General features: G+C 38.0%; 1 protein-coding gene across 1 annotated transcript; it reads left to right on the forward strand.

Annotated features, from left to right (window-relative positions):
- Nucleotides 1–844: 844 nt before the first annotated feature.
- NIPAL1 (NIPA like domain containing 1) lies at nt 845–18,353 on the forward strand. The gene is made up of 6 exons (XM_063108304.1): nt 845–1,069; nt 9,093–9,359; nt 11,615–11,671; nt 13,998–14,088; nt 15,801–15,961; nt 16,482–18,353. The coding sequence occupies exons 1-6, from the start codon at nt 1,024–1,026 to the stop codon at nt 17,099–17,101; spliced, it is 1,242 nt and encodes a 413-aa protein (XP_062964374.1). The 5' UTR covers nt 845–1,023; the 3' UTR covers nt 17,102–18,353.
- The last annotated feature ends 5,595 nt before the right edge of the window (nt 18,354–23,948 follow it).

The raw sequence follows: 23,948 nt of genomic DNA on the forward strand, positions 1-23,948 counted from the left end.
ATGCTGATGCGCCAGAGCACAAAGGCACCCCATTTTCCATGGTGAGGGTTTTAGCAAGAATTGTTTCCATAAATGCCTGCTTGTTGCATTAATGCCTGCTACCAAGCCTTCCAACCTTGTCTAGGTTACTCAACCTCACTCTTTGCCTCTGAGCCCTCATCTGTAAACTGAGCATTAATAGATTAATGCTGTAAAATTTAATGAGTCAATAAAGTGCCTGCACATTATGATATAGCAAGGATACCATAAATGTAAGCAATTATTATTTTGCGGAAATAGGTCTTTTTAGTTTGGGCATTGCTTTTCCCTTAAGGGTTATTTCAAATAACTACATGACTCAGAAAATGGGCCAGCGGAGAGTTGTTTGCTGGTTGGAAGTAGAGGGGAGGGAGACGAATGAAGGAGAAGGGGAGGGACAGAGGGAGAAGCTGATAACTGCGCAGAAGGGCAGAGTCTGTTTCAAAGCCCCCAGAAGAAACTTTAGCATGGTAATCAGCGCAGAAAACCCAGTGGACGCAGCTTCCGCACAAAGCAGCTCACATCTGAGGCTTCCAAAACCAGCAGGGCCCCAGAGTCCAGCGCAGGACACTTTCCGACCCGGGAGGAGTCAGAACGCGGCCTCAGCACAGCCTCTACTCCACTGAATGCCCCCAGAGTTGCCTTGACGGCCTCCACGCTCCCAGAGACGCGGTTGCCCTGTGAGGTCTGTCTCCCGACTGCGCGGCACCGGCAGCCGTCCCGAGGGGCAGCTTGTCTTCCCGCCGGTCACGCGAGTGACCAGAGGCCGACGCCAAAGCCGCCAGCGCGCGGAGAATCATCAGCACCCAACCCCGGGACCTCGGGGCGTGGCGCGCGCTGAGGCCCCACCCAGACATCCCCATTGGCTGAGCCCGACCCGGGGGCGGAGTCAGCGCGCAGCAGTCCGGGCTCCCGCAGCGCCGCCGGGACGCGGGTCCATGGCGAGGAGAGGTACAGGTGGGTGAGGAGCCAGCGCCTGAGCCGAGGAAGCCCCGTCTGGGGGCCATGGGGGAACAGGTGAGGCTGCCGCCCGGAGAGCCCTGCCGAGAAGGTGAGTGTCTGCCCCGAGCCGGGGGACCTGGCACCTGGGTGGGGAAGACACCGGGTGGGCGGTCCCCGGTTACTTGTGGGGACGAGAAAGGGATGTACGGATTCAACGCAGTCGTTCGTGTAATTAACCATTCGTTCGTTCATTCATTCGGCCGTCCAGCCGGTCGGTCAACAAATATTTATGGGTGCCTGCGATATTCCAGGCTCAGGGAAAGCCTGAGTCGAACAGGACAGATGTGACTCCCCGTCTGTCCGGGAGGCCAACCCCTGTAAATGACAGGGAGTGTGACGGGGAAAGTCAGGATGCGATGGGAAGACTCCCAAGCCTTGTGTTTCCTCTGACTCAGACTCACTCAGAGTCCGCCACCGACGTCATCCGGTGGGAGAGGGCCTGCCGGGCACCCGTGAGAGCCCGGGGCTGTGCCCTGCGCTGGCTCCGTGAGGGGCAGACACCGTGAGAGGTCGGGCGCCCCGGAGGGCGCGAACGAGTCTGGGCCACTCACGTCCCTCCTCTTCCTTTGAGATGAAAACGTCTCCAGCCCGCTAGCCTCGCGTCTTACTCGCTGTGCAGTCACTTCTCTTGACTGCCTAATGGGACAGCTGGACGGGAGAGGAAACGGGGAACTGGGCGCACTCGTTTGTAGGTTCTTCTTTCTCGTTGAGTGCTGGGCTGGGATTTCAGCCCCGCCTGAGCCCTGCAAAATCGCTGGGCGCGGCCCCTTGTCCTTCGCCAGGTGTTCACGACACTGGCAGGCTTTCTACAGTCTCAATACAGAAGGCATGTGTGAGTCCTGGTAAAAGTAGGGATGGGGTGGGGGAGCGACGGGAAGGGTGGATATCAAATGAAATGATGGTTTTCACAGTCGCAAGGGAAAAGTCGATTTTTTTTTTTTTAAGATGACCCGGTAAGGGGATCTTAACCTTTGACTTGATGTTGTCAGCACCACGCTCTCCCAAGTGAGCCACGGGCCGGCCCTGAAAAGTCAATTTTTAATTTACCTGTTAGTGACGTAAAAAGAAGGGAGCAGTGAGCCGCACTGTAAGAATTACTGTATATATACCTTCGCAAAGTTGCTGGCAAGTTCCCGGGTTTCCTCTCGTCTTGGCTCTTCCAACTTACTCCTAGATGGGAGCAGTAAAAAAAGCATTGAACTTGTCACAACTATGCCCTCAAGAGAGAGAAGGGACACAGAAAAAGAGAAAATGCCTGAACACTTCATAGACTACTCAAAAACTGAGATTTTGGAGGTGGTTACTAAGGCAGCTGTACCTAGAATTATTTCCTAGAAAGTCAGATTGTGTGCACTTTTTCTAAATTCTTAAACCAGTAAATCAGACTTTTACTAATACACCCACCCTGTTTACCCAAGAATCTGTAAGTAAGAAGGGTGTGTTAATTATACCCACTTTGTTTGAACTTCTGGATGTTTTTCCTGCTTTGCTCATGCACTTAGTTCCAACAAGAAAACATTCAAGCTCAATGTTTAATACCTGTGATTAATTATGGTAATTAATTGTGTGGAAAGCTGGTGGGAAAGACTTGAGAGAAATCAGAATCCACTTTATCAGATTAGGCTTTGACATCAGTCTTCTCAGCTGTAGTTTAGACTTCTTGAACTTTTCTCCATCTATAAAATGAAAGCAATTCCTATAGTTGACGGTTGTGAAGAGTAAGTGCAAGTGGGATTATAGGAAGCACAAAGTTCAGCGCCTGACGTGAAGTAAACAAAGGCTCAGCTTTTCATTTATTCAAAAACAAGAGTCCCATGTGCTAAGCACTGGCCTAGGTGCTAGGACAGAGGGATTTGCAAGCCAGTCTGGTCCTAGACTCTAGGCCCCTGCTCTGATGCAGCTTTCTCTCCAGACGGCAGATAATATGCAAGAAACAAATTAATTTTTAAAAGGTCATTACAATACTGGTGTCATGGCTATTGAAAGTATTGGGGATGTCTAGATTGGGTACTCCAAAAAGGCCCCTTAGAGAACATGATATTCTAGCTGAGACCCAAGTGACAAGGAGTACAACATGAGATCTAAGGATAGAGCACTCCAATTGGATTTCCATGAAGAAAAGGTTAATCCCATATTTTGTTTTTGACTTTCAAAACCATGGATGCTTCAAAAGACCTTCTCATCCAAAATAGTCTCAAAAAAAAAAAATGTAAACACATATGAAGGGTTTTTTTTAGATTTTTAATATTATGTCATGTATTCTGTAGATCTCAATTTGAGTCCAACAGCCAACAGAGCTTTATTAATATATGACACCATGAAAATATAATGTAAGAAATATAGCTATCACCTGTGAAATATAGCTATTTTTACCAACTACATGAAAATTATGTGCCAGGGACTGTAGAGGGTTATGAAAGAAACGAAGGACAGAAAGACTGCACTGCAAGGACAAACATATATTCCAGTATATCTTCTTAAGGGTTCTAACCTGGTTTGGGGCTGGGGAGAGGAAGCTGGAGATGAGGAGGAATCTAGTGATTTTCAAAGTTGATGGAGTAGGCCACTTTTCCTGGCTGCAGCCAGCCAACAGGGAGAAAAATGATTCAGATGGTATTTAGAGCTGATTCAGTCTGTCTTCATGGATAGACTATCCTCGATTTTGAGAGGAGGAAATTAAGCACTTGCAACTCTTTAGGAGAGGTTGTCTCTCTCTTGTACTGTTAGGTATTCTTAAATTTTCAAAACAGGCTCACTTAAAACATATCTGTTTATCCTCACACATAATTAAATTCTGTGAGTTTATTAGGTAGTCATATTCATTTTACAGATACAGAAACTGAAGTCCAGAGAATTAAATATTGTTTCATAATTAGTGATCAAACCAAACACAAAATTGTTTGGGCCTTTGTTTTTCCTGTAGGTACATGCAACGGACTGAATTGTTGTGTCCCCCCAAAATTCATGTATTGAAGCCCTAATCCCAATGGTGGGGGGACCTGTGGGAGGTAATTAGGTCATAAGAGTGGAGCCCTTATGAATGGGATTAGTGACTTTAGAAGAAAGAGGCCAGAGAGCTAGCTACCTATTTCTCCACCATGTGAAGACACAACAAGAAGAGGGTTGTCACCAAGAACCCAACCCTGCTGGCACCTGATCTAAGACTTCCAGCCTCCAGGACTGTGAGAAGTAAATGTTTGTTGTTTAAACCACCCTGTTAATGGCATTTTGTTTTAGCAGCCACTGCCTATATTCATTCTATGGCCTCTTGGATGCACTGATATACATTTTAATGATTCTGTGATTTACTCTTTAAAAACATCCATATCATAGACATTTCTCAAAATCCCACCAGGTGAACATAACTTTTATTATCAGGACAAGATGCATTTTCTATGTAAGATACAGCTGCTTGTGTATTACACCAAAAAAGATTTCCTCCAGATTTTTACAAAAAAATTAAAAAACCAGGTTGTTTTTCCAGCCTTCTGTGGATTTTTTAAGGGCTAAAATTCAAAGTACCTCAAGGTAATAAAAATTTTCCACTGAAGGTTGTTCTGAAAATGATATGAAATTAATTGTCAAGTCTAATATTTAATATGAACCATACGTGATTTTTTTTTTTAAAAAAACCTTGATATAAATGCAAGCTTATTGCAGTATTATTCCTTAGGTTCCTTTCCTGCATCTCCATTCTTTAAACTTGAATATCTTGTTTAGGATACAGGTTTTTAACTTTTTTAAAAAAACAACAGTATTTTCTCAATTTTATTTTGATTAATTGAAATAATGGGCTTCTTACGCAGCCATACCAGAGTTTGTAAGTAGATATGTCTACTATAAATTGATATTCAAATTTGCTCTAAGTTATTTCTCATTCCTATTCTGCTCCCTGTATTCCTGTTTGTTTTTTCTCTCACTAAAGTTGTCAGCTCCGTGAAAACAAAGACCTGTCCATTCGCCTGTGGTGTTGACCATTATCTCACCAGTTCTCAGAGCAGGGCCTGGCGCCCAGAAAGTGCTCTGTAAGAGTGGGCTAAGTGTTGAATAAATGAATTATATATGGATATACAATGTTGTTATAAAGCCATAATTAAGCTGTCCAAGGAAGTTGGTTTGATTGGGAATATTAAATAGGGTGATACAATGGAAAGTGACTGACAAGTGCCTTTAGCTCGGGAAGGGAGAGAAGGCCTCTAAGGAGGTGAGGTTTTAAGGGAGAGCTCAGTGCCCTCACTTAAATGAGAAGGACCTAGCTACTCCAGCCAGTGCTCTGTAATAGGCTAAGTAACAGCTATTTTTTTAAAAGCTTTAAGGTGAGAAGCAACTTAACCTGTGAAAGGAACAGAAGAAAAAACAGTAGTAGAGAATAATGTTAGATAGCTGGAGGCAGGATTCTGCAGGGCCTTGTAGAGTGTGGTGGGGATTTGGGATTTTTACTCAATGAGAAGGGAAGCCATTGTAGGATTTTGGAAAGAGGAATAAAAAGATGGAGCCTGCTTTTCTAAAGGCTTGTTTCACCTGATCTTGCCCCTATGTACTCTTTAACCACATCTCGTGCCATCTCCCTCTGTCACCCCAGCCTGGCTAGCTGATCACAGTTCCTACAGCTCCTCAAGCACATTCCCAGCTCAGGATTTTAGGTTTTACGTTAGCCAAGAGGCTGTTCTGTTTAATCCTGTTTAAAAAATATATTCCTTTATGCTGCTTTTATGGCTTTCCATGGCACTCGTAACATATAGTTGTTTGTTCATTTGTTTATTTTCTCTCCCCCACTAGACTATGACAGCAGGGATTTTGTTGTATTCATTGTTGTATCCCCAGCTTCTAGACAAAGCCAGACAGATAGTAGACACTCAACAAACATTTGCTGAATAATCTAATGGAAAGATGGCTAGTGTTGTTTCAGAGATGGGTGATAGGGAGAGTAATAGGATATGATGTCAGAGATGAGCAAATTTCAGAGACGGAGAGCTTTAAAGTTCAAGGTTAGTTAGGAGTTGAGGTTTGGTTATAATTGAGGGCGTAACATAATCTGATTCGCACTGGCTGATGTTTAGAGAATAAATTGTAGTGGACATAAAGAGAATGTCATTCAGTCTTTCCTATGCCAATATGAATGGGCAAGTGCATCACATATCCTTGCTTACATGTCTGTAGGTCAGCTAAAGGTTGACTGATGTAGCCTGGGTTCACCTGCTGTCTCTGCTTCAGGCTACACATCCACTGGGTTTGGCTCCTTCTTGTGGGAAGAGCTCAGATCTGCTCCATGTGTTTTCATTCCGGGGCTCAGGGTGAAGGAGTAGCTGCTCCTCAGGGAATTACAGAGGTGCCAGAAAGTAAACCCAACTACATCGGCATATGTGAAACCTCTCTTTATATCACCTCTGCCGATGTCCCATTGGCCACCAAGTCACTTCCGGTCCAACATTTGGGAAAAAATATTCTGCCCATATTGGCAATGATAAGGGACTGAATATTTGCTGAATAATAATCCAAACCATCACAGTAGAATGGATGATGAGACAATGATTTTCTCAAACTGGAAATATCTTGCAGTGATTAAAAACATAGTTTTATGCAATCACTGACTTTCTGGAAACCAAATATTCTATTCCATGTAGTAAGCTGGACAATTTAAATAATTATTCTCCATAGGCAAATAATACATGAAAAATCATTTAAAGAATTTCATCTTTGTATACACATTAATAATATTTTTCAACCATCTTTATTTGTACTTGATATTTTATTTTTCTGAAATAGAAAGAATACTGACCTGGAAATTGGGTAACCTGGCCCTGGTTTTGGCAGTTAAATAACTTTAGCCAGTCAATATCTTGACATCAGTTTCTTTACAATGTCTTCTAGCTATCAGTGCCTGTGAGTCCAGAATTTGTCTATCAGCAATGTCTGTGAGCCACCAGGATTGCAGGCAACTCTGGGAACAAAGATAGATTATGATCAAACCAAAAAATTAAAGAAGACATTTTTAGAATCATCGAATCAAACTCCCTCATTTTAGAGATGAGGAAACTGAAACTAAAGAAGGATTACTCAGCTTGCCCATGATCACAGATAGTAGTCAGGCTTTAGGTGGGGAAAGGTATATAATCCTAAAGAATATTTAACTTTGTTTTTAAATTTTAAAGGGGTGTGTGTAAACTATTACACCTGTACATAGAAGATAAGTATTAAGCTACTTCATACCCACTAACCCACCACTTCCTACATCCCTCCCTCCTTCAGTCATATCTGGCATAGGCTCTGTCCCTAACGTGCTTCCAAAACATGAAACAGTTTAAGTTCTAAGGTCAATAACCAGACAAGATTTTTATTATTTTTCCTGCCATAAAACTTGCAGCATTCATATCTGCCACTCACAGTGAGAACTTGCAAAGTGCAACACAGATTATTTGCTCTCTCTTATCGGCCTCTGCCTCCATATCCCCTAAAATGTTGGAAACATTTTGCTATGTCAGCAGCTTAGAAGGAATATTGTTTCATTGGAATGAGACCCACCCACACTGATTTCAGAGATGAAATTTTGGAATGGTTATGTTAACTATATAGTAAATGACATGAAGGCAGCTGTGGAATTTAGTGACAAGCCAAGTCAGATGTTTTCTCAGGAATGAATATAATAAAAATTCTCACTAATGAAAATATACACAATTACTTTTCATTCTTGAGGTTTAGATAAGATAAAACGGGCATGAAACAAGATTGCTAAGGGCTAGCTTACATAAAAATTTGCAGTAGCTCTTACTAAAACAACCTGCCTGAAAATATTATAGAATATCCTTGAAGTCATGTAATTCTCCTTGGAATATTTAGAAGTTTTGACTCAGAATTTATTCTGTATCTCTGAAACAAAGTTGGCTCAATTTCACATTACAGAGATAAATGAATTACTAGTCATGAAAACCTTGAATTTAATTATTTTACTGTTTTCTAGACCTGAACTTTATGGTTGTTTCTTAATTTTGTGTGTGACAAAAATCAGGTGACTTCCTAATGCTTTGCATAGATCCATTTATGGAAGTTTTGTGGCCAAGACATCATTTGGTCAGATTGCCTTTTGTTCTTGTTCATATGCCTTCTTAAGACTTTTGAGGTGTAAAACTAATTTTTTTAATTGAAATCCGAAATTGTACTTGATTAATTTGCTTTTGACCTTTTTTGTTTAGGGTAATTCATATTGGGAGAATTTGCCTTTTTTAAAGGGAAAAAAAAATGAGAAGACAGTCAGAACATCAAGTCATAATGTCACTTTGTTGGTAGCTTTTCAAGTGGCGAACAGATTATAAAAATTTCTTATATAGTATAAAATGTTTTTATTTTGTATTTCAGTGTTTAGCCTCAAAATTCCAAAGCACTTATAACAATGGATCTGGTTCAGTGGATTTATATGCCTATTTGGATGTTATTCTTCAAAAAGCCTACTGATGTTTAATTCATTTTTCTATTAGATTCAATTTTATTTACAAGAAGGTGGATTAGTAGACCTAAAAAATCATCTTCTTCAGGGAAAGTGATACAGAATACTAAACCCACTTTTAAACATGTTTTCTGAAATACACAATTCATACCCCACCAAATGGGTTAACTAAATTTCCTGTAATGTGGTGATTTCTAGACTGATGGGGTTGTCATTCCCCTTTCCTACATTGAGGCATCACAAACCCTGCTTTCCAGGAGACAGGCTGATAATGTGAAGGAGTGAAGTGGTCGTGGGGAACCGTGATGTATTGTTGAGCACAAGCCAGGTCTAAACAGCTACTCGCTGCTCCAACAGGTTGCTGTTTTGCTAGAACAAAGACCCAAGTATTGCCACATCTTCCAATTTATAAGAACAGTCCAGACAACAACTAAACAATTTTAAATCATTTTTAAGAACCTGGGTAAACCAAATTGAAAATGTCTGTAGGCCTGTGGACCACCTATTAGGGACTTCCCTGCATGCAGTGAAAAGGTGTTTGAGTACCATTCACTCAAGTCTCTGTTTCTTGCAGAAAGGGGGTCAGCATTAATACCTCTCTCCTTCATTCTTGACAATTCCCTCTTTCCAGGCTATGTGTTGTCTCTGGTGTGTCCGAACTCCTCCCAGGCTTGGTGTGAGATCACAAATGTGTCACAGCTGCTGGCTTCTCCTGTCATCTACAAGAACCTGAATTCCAGCATAACCAACTGGAGCATTTCAGCAAATGTAGAAAACAAATACAGTTTTTATGTGGGCTTGGTACTGGCAGTGAGTTCCAGTATTTTTATTGGCTCCAGCTTCATACTGAAAAAAAAGGGACTCTTACAACTGGCCAACAAGGGCGTTACTAGAGCTGGTAAGAAACACAAGCAACTAATGAGTTCAAGTTTCTAACTGCAAACATCATCTTATTGTTAAGACCACAGTGCTACAGTCATCTAATGTCTGTCTCTCTTTCTCTCAGCTTTTATCTCCTTGATTGAGCCAGCTGTGTCCCTCACGTCTCTGACCCACATCAAACGGCCCCTTCTACCTCTCCAGCTTCCTCTTGCGCTACCCTCCCTGTCACTTACTTTTTCCTGGGATGGATCAAGTTCTTTTCCACCCCAAGGTCTTTTCCCTTTGCCTGGAACTCTCTTCTACCTGCTGTTTATTCAACTGACTCATTCTTTAGTCCTCAGCTTAAATATCTCACCCCAGAAAGGCCTCTTGGTTCAGGTCTTCCCCACCCCCATCCCCCGTTTTTCTCTATCATTGCACTGACTCCTTCATTTTACCTAGAATAATTTGTAGTTGTACATTTATTGCTTGTTTACTTGTTGTCAATAGGTTTATTTGTTTATTGATAGTAGATCCACAAGAGCAGGAATCTTCCTAAGCACAGTGTTTGGCACCCAATAAATATTTATTAAATCAATAAATGGATAGTAATAGAATTAGGCTACTATTTATAGTGACATTTCAGATGCTGAGTAGCTCTGCCTGACTGTTCTTCATTAACCATGAATTTTCTATTCATTTTCATCAAGTATAATATCATTAAAAAACCTAAATATTTTCCTAAAGTCCATATGGAAAAATAAATGACTACAAATTGCACAAACAAGTATATAGAAGAATCTATTGAGGGAAGATTTGCACTATCAGAAATTAAAACTATATTGCTGTATTAACTAAAACAACTTGGTACTGGCATTAAAACAGACAAACTAATAAAAGGTACTGAAACCATACAAGTGGACCCAAGTATATATAACAATTTAATATGTGATTTTTTTTAAGTGGCATTTCAAATCAGTTGGAAAAAGGATAAATTATCCAATTAAAAGTATTGAGACAATTAGAAAAAAATAGAGGAGAAAAATGTGAGTTCTACTTTACATAATTCAGCAAAATAGATTGCAGGCAGTTAATAGTTAAATATAAAATGAAATAATTTTATAAAAAACTAAAAGAAGGCCTTTGTGAAGGTAAAGGTAAAGGAACAATCTACATAAAGGAAGAAATTGTCTGGATTGACCAAAAAAAAATACAGAAACACCTTATCCAAAACTAAAAAGTAAATGATATATTTGGGGAAAAAATTATGAAATATATGACAAAGGGTAGTTAGGTTTTATAATATATAAAGAGTGACTACAGTCAATAATAATAATACTAGTACCCTAACAGAAAATAGGCAAAACACATAAACAAGAAACTCACAAAATAAGAAATGCAAATGGGCCAATAAACATACATAAGTAAATGTTATTTTCACTAGTAACCAGAGATACAAACTGTATAATAATAATACATATACTATTCAGTATGATAATGTGATTCCAGTTTAGTCATTTGAAAATTTTGTAAGGAGAAAATCCTAAATAAACATATTTAACTAACTACTTTGCAAGATAATCTTCATGTCTTACACATCCTGTTCAATTTAATTATAGCAAAAAAGTCTAGGTCAAATTCAGGGGGTTAAGTACATTAAAATTGATGAGAAAATTCCATTTTCTAAAGCAACCATCACCATGACTCAAGGTCACAGATTACAGTAGTGGGAAGATAACTCTTTGAGTACCCTAGGAGAACTTATTGTCTTTTCCAGGAGACTAGAAAGAAATTTAATTTCATTATGCCAGAGTAGAGAATAAGTAGCGTCCATCTGTCTAATGCTTATTATTCTCTGATTGACTAATCCAAAATCTCAAAAGCTCATATGTCAGCCATCTTCTTCACTTTAAAGTCTTCAGTAAGTACCAATGTAATTTACAATTTATAGTTTTCTGTTTACTTTAACCATGTCTGAAACAAAGTATTCAGGGTTTGTAATATTCTATGTCCATACCTCTGACTGACTGAAATACAAATAACCTAACGTTAAATAAATTTTTCTACAAATAAATAAACTTACTTTCTATAGAAATCAAAGGTGACATAATAGAAAGGTTTACAAGATCTTTGGAAATGACCAACTAAATAATTTAAAAGACTTTAGGTTTACTGTCTTGACCTTAAACCTTGCCTTTTCCAACCATAACCTAGTACCTTTCCTAGAAGTCAATTCTTCAAACCTTCTTCCTCCAATTTAGAACTTAATTTTGATTTCTGTTATTTTCCTAGGACAAGGTGGACATTCTTACCTCAAGGAATGGCTTTGGTGGGCAGGATTGCTGTCAAGTAAGTTCTTAATACTGAGAGTGTGTTTTCTTATAAAATTATAAATAGATTACATGGAATTTTTCAAAATCTATTAGTTTATTTTCCTGGCAAGGATGGAATTTAAGTCTAAAAATGTTTGTATGGATGTAACATATTGCCTTATATATAATAATATATTCACATAAATTATTTTTTACTCTTCCCGCCTCCCACCCCTTGTGTCTCAATACTGTCCTGGAATACAGGGGAAAAACTTGACATTTGAAATATTACATTTTATCACAAACTTCTTTCTTGTATTTTCTTCCCCATAACAATTGAAAAAAGTGCATTCCTCTCATGTTTTCCCAGCTCCTGATTTGAATCTGTGACTATTGTAGCTCCATATTTTCTCAGGAATGGGTATATTTTCCTTGCCAGGACCAAAACATGGATAAGTTAAAGGATTCTCTGCTGCTTGACACAACAAATGGAGAGAAGATGAAGGTTGTCAGCACTCTCCTTCTTCCCAGACTTGCTTGGAGAATTAAATGAGACTTTGTAGGATATGAAAGCCCTTTCTAAATGTTAATGTGCTGTCCAGATGGAAGGCAGCGTTATTCCCCTCAGACACTTTCGCTGATTTTGGTATCCCTTTTAACTCCTCTGAACTTTCTTAAATCCCAAGCCTTAAAACTTCCAAATAAATTGTACTTTCGCACCACTTGCAAATCATTTCCCTCTGCAGCCAGACGTCTTAGAGCTTCCCTGTGTTTTTCCAAACCAAGTAACACATTTCAGTATTTGTGAGATCCTGTTGTAGGAGGGAACAAAGTACCTTTTCTTTAATAAATGGTGAAATCTAAAAGGATGATGAATAAAAATAATTTAAAATTTCATAGCCCTTTCAGTTTTCAAGGTGCTTTTACATTCATTTTCTTAAAGTTGACAAGGACTATACTGGGAAGGTTCCACATAGAAATTTGGATGACTGATTTTTTTCTGTATTTTTCTCTTACTTGCATCTCCCCACACTCTACTCACATTTTACAATGAAAATAGAAGGAGAATATTATATGGCTACATTTACAATTTTATCCTCACCAAATAAAGTTGATGCCAGTATTGAAGAGAGAAGAGCATTTATTAGAGATTTTATGTAGTGACAAACATAATCATGGAGTCAATGTTTTCCTGGAAAGTGTCTATGAAGATAAAAATATAAATAATATGAAGTACTCAAGGAAAGCTTAGTATTCTGAGAAAACTGCCATGGCTCTTTTTATGAGAGCAGTCTCCTAGTTATTCTGTTCTGTAAGTTTAGATTTGTTTTATGGTTTGCTGATGCTGGGTACTCCTGCAGATTAGGAGAAGGGGGTGTAGCATAGCAGCCAAAGAAACAGCAAAAGAAAAAGTATGCTGGTGTTCTTTTTTTCTCTCTACAATAAGTAGTTTGCTTGGCATAGTTTTCCAGTATGAAATACTACATTCTGTGGGCAAGTGTCCAATTGAGATCTGTGAGAATAATCTGGCCCCAGTACAAGAGCCCAGCTCTTGGCGGGAGTTCCCTCACTCTGCAAGTTATTTGCATCACACTACCTCATAGAAGTCTAGAATTCCTCAGATTTAGAAAAAGATTATGTTCAGTAGCACATTTTTATGATTTTAAAACAGCAGCTTGGATCTCCTTGAGCTGCTGAGATACTGACTCATAGATCATCTGCCATTCAGAGATGCTGGACTTCATGGGCCTGGGGTAGGCATTTCTGGCTATTCCCCACTTACACACCAGATCTCTACAAAGCACTCTAATTTTACAAGTTGTTTTTTGTTTTGTTTTGTTGTTAATTTGTAAAACAGTAAGTATTCTTGAACAAATGGAATAATTCTCTGATTACTTCAAAACTACCTCTACTAGACTTCATCAGAGTGACCACATCTGTTGTTGGTGCTCAGGTATCTAAGACCTTGATTGAAAGTCGTTTAAAATGTGTGTACATCTGTCACCATTTTTAGCATTAGTTGAGTTTGTATCACCAGATAATTACAGTTTATCTGCATTCTTTAATACCAATCCTCTCCCACCCTTCATGAAGAAAAGTTAAATTATTCCTTTTAGCTGAATCTTTCACTGTCTTTGGGATAAAAGTACACTGCTTTGTAAGGGTCATTTGTTTTTCTCTTCTAGTAATTAAGCCCATCTTTTATGTTATTGTTTTATTTTTATTTATTTATTTATTTTTGCAGCTAGCTGGTAAAGGGATTGAACCCTGGACCTTGGTGTTACCAGCGCCATGCTCTAACCAACTGAGCCAACCTGCCAGCCAGCCCCTCTTTTCTATTAATATTTCTGCTTGCTTTCTAGTGGGAGCAGGAGAGGTTGCAAATTTTGCAGCTTATGCTTTTGTACCTGCCACCTTGGTCACCCCACTGGGCGCTCTGAGTGTTCTCATAAGGTATGTGAGCAATAAGGAACTTGGCTTCTGTAGGTATTTTAATACCATGATAAACTTAAACCACAAGAAACAAATTGCTGAGGATATCTTAAAACAAAACCAAAAAAAGTCTAGACCACCCTAGGCTCTGAAAGCCTGGAAGACCAGCAGTCATTTCTGGGACCTCTGAGAAGCTTTGGACAAGTCACTTGACCTCAGTTTCTTCATTTGTAAAATAAATATTTTTTATTGCCTAAAAAAAACCACAAATAATTTGAGAAGACTACAAAATAAATAGCAGTTGAAATAGGAAATCAATCTTCATATTACTTAGAAAACCTGTGGCAAAGTGAGCTCGGTTTCCTGCTAATATAAAGTAATTGTGTGTTATATTTGTGAAGATTCAGTGAAGGCTAGCAGATTTCTTTTTAATCTCTCACCTAAAGAAATTTCCAGAGTCCTTTTAATTCTTTTTGTTGTCATAGTGGTTAATGACCACAGTTATCAGAGGACATTAGAAAGCATAGTGTTTGGGTTAAATTTCAACTTTCATTAAAATGTTGCATTGTCTGCTGGATACTTATGTTTGGAGATCCCACAGTTTCCTTTAGTACTGAAAACAGGAATAGTTTTCCTATCTCAGTGAATGTGGGTCTAATTTTTCTGAGTTAGTCTTTATTATCCCAAATTAATGTGTTCAGTGAGCCCATGAACTCTATTATTTTGTAGCTAAGCTACTGTTTTATTGTCTTTTTCATCCTCTTTCTTTTCCATTCATTATCAGCCTCTAGTAGAAAGCTTATGGTTGAGACTATCCACTTCTTTTCATCTTTTTTATAGACTGGTATGAGAATTAAATGAAGTAATACACATAAAGCACTTGGAACACTTGTCTATGCAATGAATTATTAGTAGCGATGTTTTCACTGAGGCTGCAGTCCTACAAGTGGCCACATGAGGGCAGCTCTAGGAAAGCACTAATTGATTATAGTCTTGGGGGCAAAGGGACACTCATGATTATGATCCTGGAAATGCCAGAGGCTGGTGTGCAGAAGTGGCAGCAGGCGTACTAGTGGAGCAGCAGGATGGCAGACTCTGGTGTCCATGGTAGTGCCAATCTGGAGCTTCCTGAGGCCACAACAACTGAAGCATTGGGAGCATCAGATAAGTGAAAGTATCAGCACATAGCAAGCAGTAAGGAAGTATTTCAATATTTTGACAATCTACATGATAGTACTGATGTGTTCTAGCTACATATCAATGATGAGCAGAGGAATTCTTTTTGTATATATCTCTTTGAAACTTTCATGGGTACACAGATGAGGGTACTTTTAAAAGTTCATGGAAAAAATAAAATTAAAAGATAATATGAATCTTTCCATGAACTTTTTGAAGACCCCTCACATTCTAAATGTATCATGCCAATAAGATATAAAAGATCTTGTGCGTGGCTTTACAGAAGATGGAGACAATGAATTGAGTGGGACCTCTTAGAAGGTCATGGGAAGATTACAGAGGTAGGGAATGTCTATTATAGTTCTTCAGATATAAAAGCAGCAAAGCAGATTTGATCATTTCTGAGTTTATACTAATCTAGGTTTTTCAGTGTACATTGCATATTCAAGTCAATTCATTGAGATATGGAGTGGCTTGTATCATGGTGGGACTTCCGAGCTGCTGTGAAATCAAAAGGTAATTGAACCACAGTGATTTTATTTTTTCTCTCCCAACAGTGCAATACTGTCTTCCTATTTTTTAAATGAGCACTTGAACATTCATGGGAAAATAGGCTGCATATTAAGTATATTGGGGTCAACTATGATGGTTATCCATGCCCCGCAAGAAGAGGAAGTCACTTCTTTGCATGAAATGGAAATGAAATTGAGAGAACCAGGTCTGTTTTTCAACCTAAATGAATACTTACTCAGATTCTGTTCCACTTTCTATCCTCATCAAATGACATGTAATAATATTGTAATAGGCTTTCTAAAAGCCTAGATGTGGGTTGTAAGAGACAGTAAGTAAGGTTTGATTATTATAAGTCTTCTGAAAAGGCAACAGAATTATTTTTATATTCATGCTTCCCCTCTACACAATGAAAGGGAGAGATGGGAATAGTAGAGGCAAAAGATTTATATTTAAACTCAAATCTTTGCCACTTTCTCCCTCTGAAAACAAAAAGTCAATCTGACAATACCTGCCCTACCTCATAGTGTTATTGGTGAGGTTTAAATGATGATATGTTTGCAAAAGCCCTTTGTAAAATATTGAGAACTATATAATAGAATGTTAGTTTTTAACTTACTCTCACTTCTATTTCTAAAACACCTCTTAAACTCAGGTCTAACAGGATTTTGGAAAGGCATAACCCTGTTAGCATTTTCTGAAGTCTAATTCTTTTCTCTTCCTAACAGGATTTATTTCCTTCGCTGTGATCATAACTGTGATCTCCTTGGTGCTGATTTTCATTGTGGCTCCCAAGAAAGGACAGACCAACATATTGGTCTACATTTCAATCTGTTCTTTGATTGGAGCATTTTCAGTTTCTTCTGTCAAGGGCCTAGGAATTGCCATTAAGGAACTATTAGAATGGAAGCCAGTTTACAAGCATCCCCTGGTCTTTGTTTTGCTGGCTGTGCTTGTGCTTTCAGTGACTACACAGATTAACTATCTCAACAAGGCACTGGACACCTTTAACACATCTCTTGTGACTCCCATTTACTATGTGTTCTTCACATCCATGGTAGTGACTTGCTCTGCCATCTTATTCCAAGAGTGGTATGGCATGAAAGCTGGAGATATCATCGGGACCCTGAGTGGGTTCTTTACTATTATCAATGGCATCTTCCTTCTACATGCTTTTAAAAACACTGACATTACCTGGAGTGAGCTGACATCTGCTGCTAAGAAAAAAGACCTCTCTCTGAATGACAGTAAGAACAATTATGTCTTACTAGAGAACATGGAGTATTTAACCCCAGGATACAATGATGATGTTACCTTGTTTAGTAGAACTGATGATCAAGGTCTCTAAAGACCCTGAATTTTAACTAATTTGAGAGTTAGAGATGAGAAAAACTACTTGCTGCTTAAAAGAACTGCTAGGAAACTTAGCATTTTTAATTAATTTAGATGTGAGGCCAAGTAAAAATGCCTTCATTTTGGCCGTCAAATTTGAAAATCAAGTTTTAATCCTCCTCCAGAAGCCATCTCTGCTTCCTTTCATTTCTGCAGGCTTTGAAGTATTCCCCAAGCATGAAAGAAGTCAAAGAGTTATATGTGTCTCAGGATAATCTTTCTTCTGGTCACAATATATTTGGCTCTGCCAAGGGGCTCTTCATTTCTTTGGTGGCTATTCTTAGACTCACGATAATTCATAGATAAAGTTAACTATGTTCTGATAAGCAGAGTATCAGTCACCATTCTCTGATGAGTCATAATTTCAAATTATTAAAACTGAAAAGTGAGATCACTGGTGCTTTGTCCTCCCTTCTGCACTTCCTCCTTTTTAAATAAGATAGCTAATGGCTCAAGTGATAAAAAAAAAAAAAAGAAATTAGATCTGCTTTGGAAACCTATTCCTTAGTGGGTTAGAATGCACAAGATACACCCCATCATGAAGAGCTTATAAACTGTAATTTACTGACAAATCATAGGAGTTTATCACCAATTAAGCCAGAGAATGGAGGAAGCTGAAAAATACTTTAGACCTCAGCTAAAGGAAACATAATCTTTTTTTCTTTTCACAAAGAACAAACACACATAAATGTGTTCACAGCTTTTTAAACTCAGACCTGGTTGACATAATACAAAACAGAGTTTCTGGAGAAGTCTGAATTTACCTTTGGGGTTACTTATATTCATTTTGTTCCTTTCTTTGACTTTTATCCCAATTGTTATTTTCTTGTTGATGTAGAGATTTTTGTAAAACAATGGCTACATAATTTCAGGATTATATTATACAAGAAAAATCTTTGTGAAAAACCTGAAAAATTATCATAATGAACCTCTTGAAATTTGGTATATTCCCTTATTAAAGAAATCATAATTAGTTACTGTCCTACCACAGTAAGTAGCAGACTGTCTTTTTTTGTTAAATTTCATTCTGACCATGTTTTCCATGCAGCTTATTGACAAGTGTTTTGGGAGAATAGGAAGGAGAATTAACTTCCTGGACAACAAAATACTAAGACCTCAGCAGCTACTATAGGAATATATCTTTTGCACATTAAAATTTTCAAAAAATTTATCTGTCTCATTTCAAATGCATAGCAGGAATAACATTTTTGGTGGTCTTTAATGTTTATGGAAAGATTTCCTATCACTGATTTTGTGGAAAAGAAATTGGCTATTTCTAGACTAAACTTATTTTTTTCAAAACAAAATCCTAACTTAAAAAGTTGTCACTTAAAAAAAAACTTTCAGGTTGACTAGGTTTTTCCTGCTCTAACATCAAATGTTTTTAGTTTTGTTTTTTTGTTTTTAAGGTAGCGCAAGACTCCGCAGGGTGATAGTAAACTCTATTATTCCAAATTCTATTAAAATGACTTCAGCATTTCCCCAGTTCTATTGAACGATGACTGAAGTTCATAGTGACAACCTGAAATGACTGCACAGTCCTAAAGTGCCATTATAGTTTCTGCAGCATAGTTTCATGTTAAGTGTGATTCAGTACATTCTAGGGTTTTTTTGGCTTGTTTTTTGTTTTGGTTTTGTTTTGGTTTTGGCAGCCGGCCAGTACAGGCATTGAACCTTGGACTTTGGTATTATCAGCACCACATTCTAAAGTTTTTGAAAACTGATAATCCATGGAAGATCCATGGGTTGATACCTCAGGTCAAATACGTGTTTACTCTGTTGATTTTACTTAACCTGTACGAGGGTAAAAGTTCATGGAAAAGTAGAATTAAAAGATAGTATGAATCTTGCCGTGAACTTTTCAAGGTACCCTTATATATCAGATATATAAGCTATGAACACAAGTTTGTAGAAAAAGTATCTCTTGAAAAGGTAGTGTTTGAGAATTATAGAAATTCTTTTAAATTTTTTCGTCTTAGTATTGAGAATTCTATTGGTTTCTCCAGGACACCTTCTTGGTGAGGAAACTAATGGCATTTTTCTTGACATCCAACCTGAGTTGTGATGGTTCTCTGCTCTTGCAAATTTAAGTTTCAGAAATTCCTTAAGTGTCACCTGTTACATACTTTTGCCCTTGGTACATTGTGCCCAGGTCTAAGGTTCCTGGATTGGAAAATGAACTAGAGTTGACATTCTCATATATGCCCAGGAAGAAGATTAAGAAAGATTTAATGTGTTGAAGTATGTTGAGAAACAATGAAAAATTTGAAAAACTCTCTATATAAACATCACTGGTGGGCATATGCATTAAAATGAGTTACTGCAAATCTTAACACTAAAAATTAATTTTTCCCAAGTAGAAAGATCTTGTCTAAGGAAGAATAAAATGCTGATCCCTATATCCAGACTAACTATGTTAGTCTTATCTGGTAATTTCATATGTATATATTTATATATTTTTTAATTGTTTGTCATCATGTAGATATCTGCTTAAGATATCTATTTATTATGTGAATATCTGCACATGTCATTAAGGATTATAAAGTTGTGCTCACACAGGACAAATTGAAAGCTTTTCTTAGTTCTGTAAAGATAAGTTTTATTTTATTTTTTGACTTACAATTTTATTCTTAAGTCAATGGTTAATGTTTTATTTTTAGTTCAAATTATAGAATGTTTATGAAACTCATTAGATTTAGCAGCATACAATTAACACCTATTTTTAAAGTATTAAATCAAATACATGGAAAGCACCTTGCATCATTCTTGATTTAATAGGCACTCAGTAAAATTTAGTTATCTTTGAATCAGCATTTGAATCCTCATAGTCTTATTACTGAGAGGTAAGGACCATCGAGTGCCAGTTTTCATACATTCTTCATCTTTTCTACATTTGTGTCACATTAGCTCATTTTAAATAATCCAAGTGAATTAATCCAATGAATTTTAGTATACTATCTCAATACTGAATTATTTTAACAAAAATATTTTCCTTAATAAAACCAGTAAAACTGAAGTAAATGTTATTTTCACCTTCTAACAAAGCTTTGTGGAAAAATAATTTATATGAATATATGTGCAGTGTTCTCAAATATTTTTAATAAACTATGTACATGAAATTTTATATTTTTCAAATGTTTAATAAATTCTGTTTATTTTAGAAAGTTTACAAATTTTAAATGTTCCTGCATACTTTTCATTTGCAATAAAGTTGGTTTAATAATGCTTTCTAGAGTTTAATTTCTAGTTCTATAGAAGTTTAGAATATGTAATGGCAAAAATATCCCCATTTTGTTTTGAGATTTTCTTTTTTTTAATTTAAGGTTTAAAAAAAAAATCTGCCTGAAGTTAATTTTGCATTTGTATTTTCCTTGAAATTGAAATTTGTTTTTAGAAGAAGGCTCTCTACAAAACTATCTGCCGTATAACAACTCATTTGGCACCCAAACAAAAGAAACTGTCTTATCCTTCAATAATCTTATTGACAAAATAGGAGCTTAAAGCAGTTGGTATATGAAATCTTCCCTCGGTCTAATAATTTTTTTTTTAATATTATAAAAATATTTGGTAGCATGCTTTCCAAACCCTCAGTAATGAATTTCCTTCCAGCCCTGTAGAACTAAAGCTTTGCTTCTGGTATTAGTCACATCATTATCTTTGTCAATTTCCCTCCTTTGGTTTGAATTCATGTTGGAGAACAACTCTTGCAGAAATGAATGATCTAGGGTACAAAGGACCTCTTTCTTACCTGTGTCCCATTCCCTCCCTTTCCCACCATTTTATAAATGAGGACACAATATACTATTCCTTAAATCACAATTACTTAGAGCCAGAATGAGGACCAAAATCCAAGCCTCCTAGGACCCCAAACTGCTCAATCCACAGACCACAGACATATTTAAGGAGGGTTTGGTGGAGTCACTGTGTGTGTAAGAACAGCCCATCCACAGCAGAGTTAGAAGAAATACAGTTTTCTCAGCAAGCTCGGTTTGTGTATACAAACATTTTAGCACACTGGCTGCGGCTTAAAGGAAGCCTCTAAGAGTTCAACTTAGGTTACAAAGATTTTTTAACAAAAGAGCAACATATTTTTCCCAATTGAAAGCTTTGATTGGTTGGAGGGGAAAAAAACACTTTGTGAACATTGACTACCTGAGCCATCCTTTTCCCCTACAGTTACAAATTCATAAAAAAAAAAAAAACTACAGGGAAAACTCAATCTGTCTATAAAAGCCATTAGTATAGGAGAAAACTGACTGAGAAGACATTTTTTTTTTTTTATGTAGAACTTCTGCAGCAGTGGAGGGGGAGGGGATGTCCCCAAATCTCTGCAGGCCAAGCTCTTCCCAGGGGCTGACACTTTGTCACCTGCTCCAGAACTCTAAGTTCCCGTCAGCCTGGGGTGCTTGTCCAGCCTTCAGGAGATCAGATCTCACACCAGCTTTCTCCACTGGCACACTTGCTAGACCACAGTAAGGTCTCCTTCACACCCAGCTTCGTGTAGGCCCAGCAACTACTGGACTCAGGGAAGCAGATAGGCAGGGCTAGTGGTGGAGATAAGGGAGCCATACTCTGATCACCATGTTGTCAGAATTTCCTGCCACATTCTGCCTTCCACGATGCAGCCAGTAACTTCTGACTGCCAGGAAACAGCATGCAACTCAGCCTAGCCCAGAAGTTTGTGGATTGCTTTGTGAATGCCGTCTACAGGGGCTTACCCACCAAATACAGGGCCCTAGTTGTTTAGTCTCTATGGAAAAAGCCTCTAGATCACCCCTACAGTGGATTCTGGGTAATAATATGTGGCTCCTCCCTGAATTAATTGTGCCTATCAAACATCCCAGAAAATAAATTTAAGGACGTCCCATAGCTTTTACCCTAAAAAGATTGTTTCATGGACCAGGAAAGGGCAAAACAGTCCTCCAGCTCAGAAGGCTCCCTGTCTCTCAATTAGCTTTTGCCTTTGTTTTTCCTACTAACATTTCATTGTATTACAAAAAGAGTTTTAAATAAAACGGTATTCTAATAAAAAGAGTTCTGTCTTCTCCTTAACCTGTGGAGCTGTAAAGTGGATTATAACGGGCAAGACTTGGAGGAAACAGGAAGTAAATTCCTATGGGCAGAATGAAATGGGGCTTTACTTACCGTCATTACCTTGCTTGAACTTAATTCCCTCTGAGTAATCTTGCATGCACAGAAGAAAGAGCAAGGCTTTCTACCAGTTTTGAGAGTCTGCTTTCAGGATCACAGCGTATAAATTTAAGTAATGCAGTGATCTGGTCTTTTCAGCAAGTACTGAGACAGACACTCAGCAAAGAGAGGCTGCTGGATTGAATTTACTTGGGCAAAAAGGAGAACAAACTTCAGTAGTGTAAGTTTGATGTCTCACCACAAGAACCAACCTGGTTTAGTATCAGACAGACTCAAGGAATTCAATGCAATTCAGATTGCACGCAACAGCTCCACTTCTTACGGGGAGGTACCTGCTGATTGAAGATTAGCTGGCTGCAAAAAGGAAAAATAAAAAGTGTGGAGGAACTGGTCAAACAAGGTCAAACTTATACTCTTTGTTTTGCTGTAGTGTGAAGTAGCTGGGGCTGGAGGAAGCAGGTACCCACAATATAAACACATGATCTACTTTCACAATAAATATCTGAATAATTCACAGTGCAACACAGTGAAGATTAACCACTTCCATCAAACATATTTGTGTCTAGTGTCTCTGAAAGGTGAAAACTTCATAATCATCAATGAGAAACTAAAGGGTGAGATGCAAAATATGTAGCTAAGCAGAAACATGTTCGATTTTGTTACCAAGCAGACAGCAAAAGAAGGCTGACTTCGGTCAGAAATAAACTCACCTGACTCTCTTTTCTGTAATTAACCAGCAGACTCCACAAAATAGCAAATCCCTTTTTAAAATATTTGAACCTCTGTTTCCTGAGGTTTCATGAAATTCTGCATGTAGTGTGAGTGAGATATACAGTGTGCAATTCTACCAGTTTCTCAGCACCTTTAATATTTTTCTCCAGAGACCTGGTAATATCTCCGAGCTCCCTGCTTGGCTTTTGGCTCTTTGCAGTACAACGTTGTATTCCCTCTGCTCCCCTTCGCTTTGACTCCACAGCTATTCTGGTGGCTGACATACTGTTTTGAGCCCTTGTCTGTCAGTGAAATTGCAGGGAGAAGCTGAAGCTCACGAAGAGTTAACTAGGGAAAGTTTGTTGAAAAGCTCTTAGTCATCAAGCCTTCGTTATGGAATATTTTTCTCCCTTTGTTCCAGTTTTAATAAACTTCACAAGAACCCAGAGTAAACATATCCATATGTAAATAAAGTATTTTATCTAGTGCAATGATTTTTGGCCCTGACTGCACATTACCTTCACCCGAGGAGGTTTTTAAAATTACCATGCCTGGGCCCCACCCCAGACAAATTAAATAGAACATCTGAGGGGTGAGGTCAAGGCAACAATGTTTGTTAAAATCTCCCCAGTTGATTTGAATATGTAACTAGGGTTGAAAACCACAGATCTAATCTAAGACCTCACTATAAATCACATCTCAATTTCAGAGTTGTTTTATAAAAAAAAAAAGTGCTGAAATGTAGTATACACATTCTGTGGTCGTGGTTGTCCTCAATATCTTAAGACAGATTTCAACAATCTTTGAAAAAAGGTATGTAATCTCCTCCCTCTCTCACTTTCTTGAAAAACAGAGAATTTAACAATGTTGTTAACACATCTGAAATGTTTACAAGGCAATCGAAATGGAATATTTTTGTACTAGTCAGCTTGTGCTGCCAT

The sequence above is a fragment of the Cynocephalus volans genome, chromosome 9 (genome assembly GCF_027409185.1).
Source record: "Cynocephalus volans isolate mCynVol1 chromosome 9, mCynVol1.pri, whole genome shotgun sequence".
NCBI lineage: Eukaryota > Metazoa > Chordata > Mammalia > Dermoptera > Cynocephalidae > Cynocephalus > Cynocephalus volans.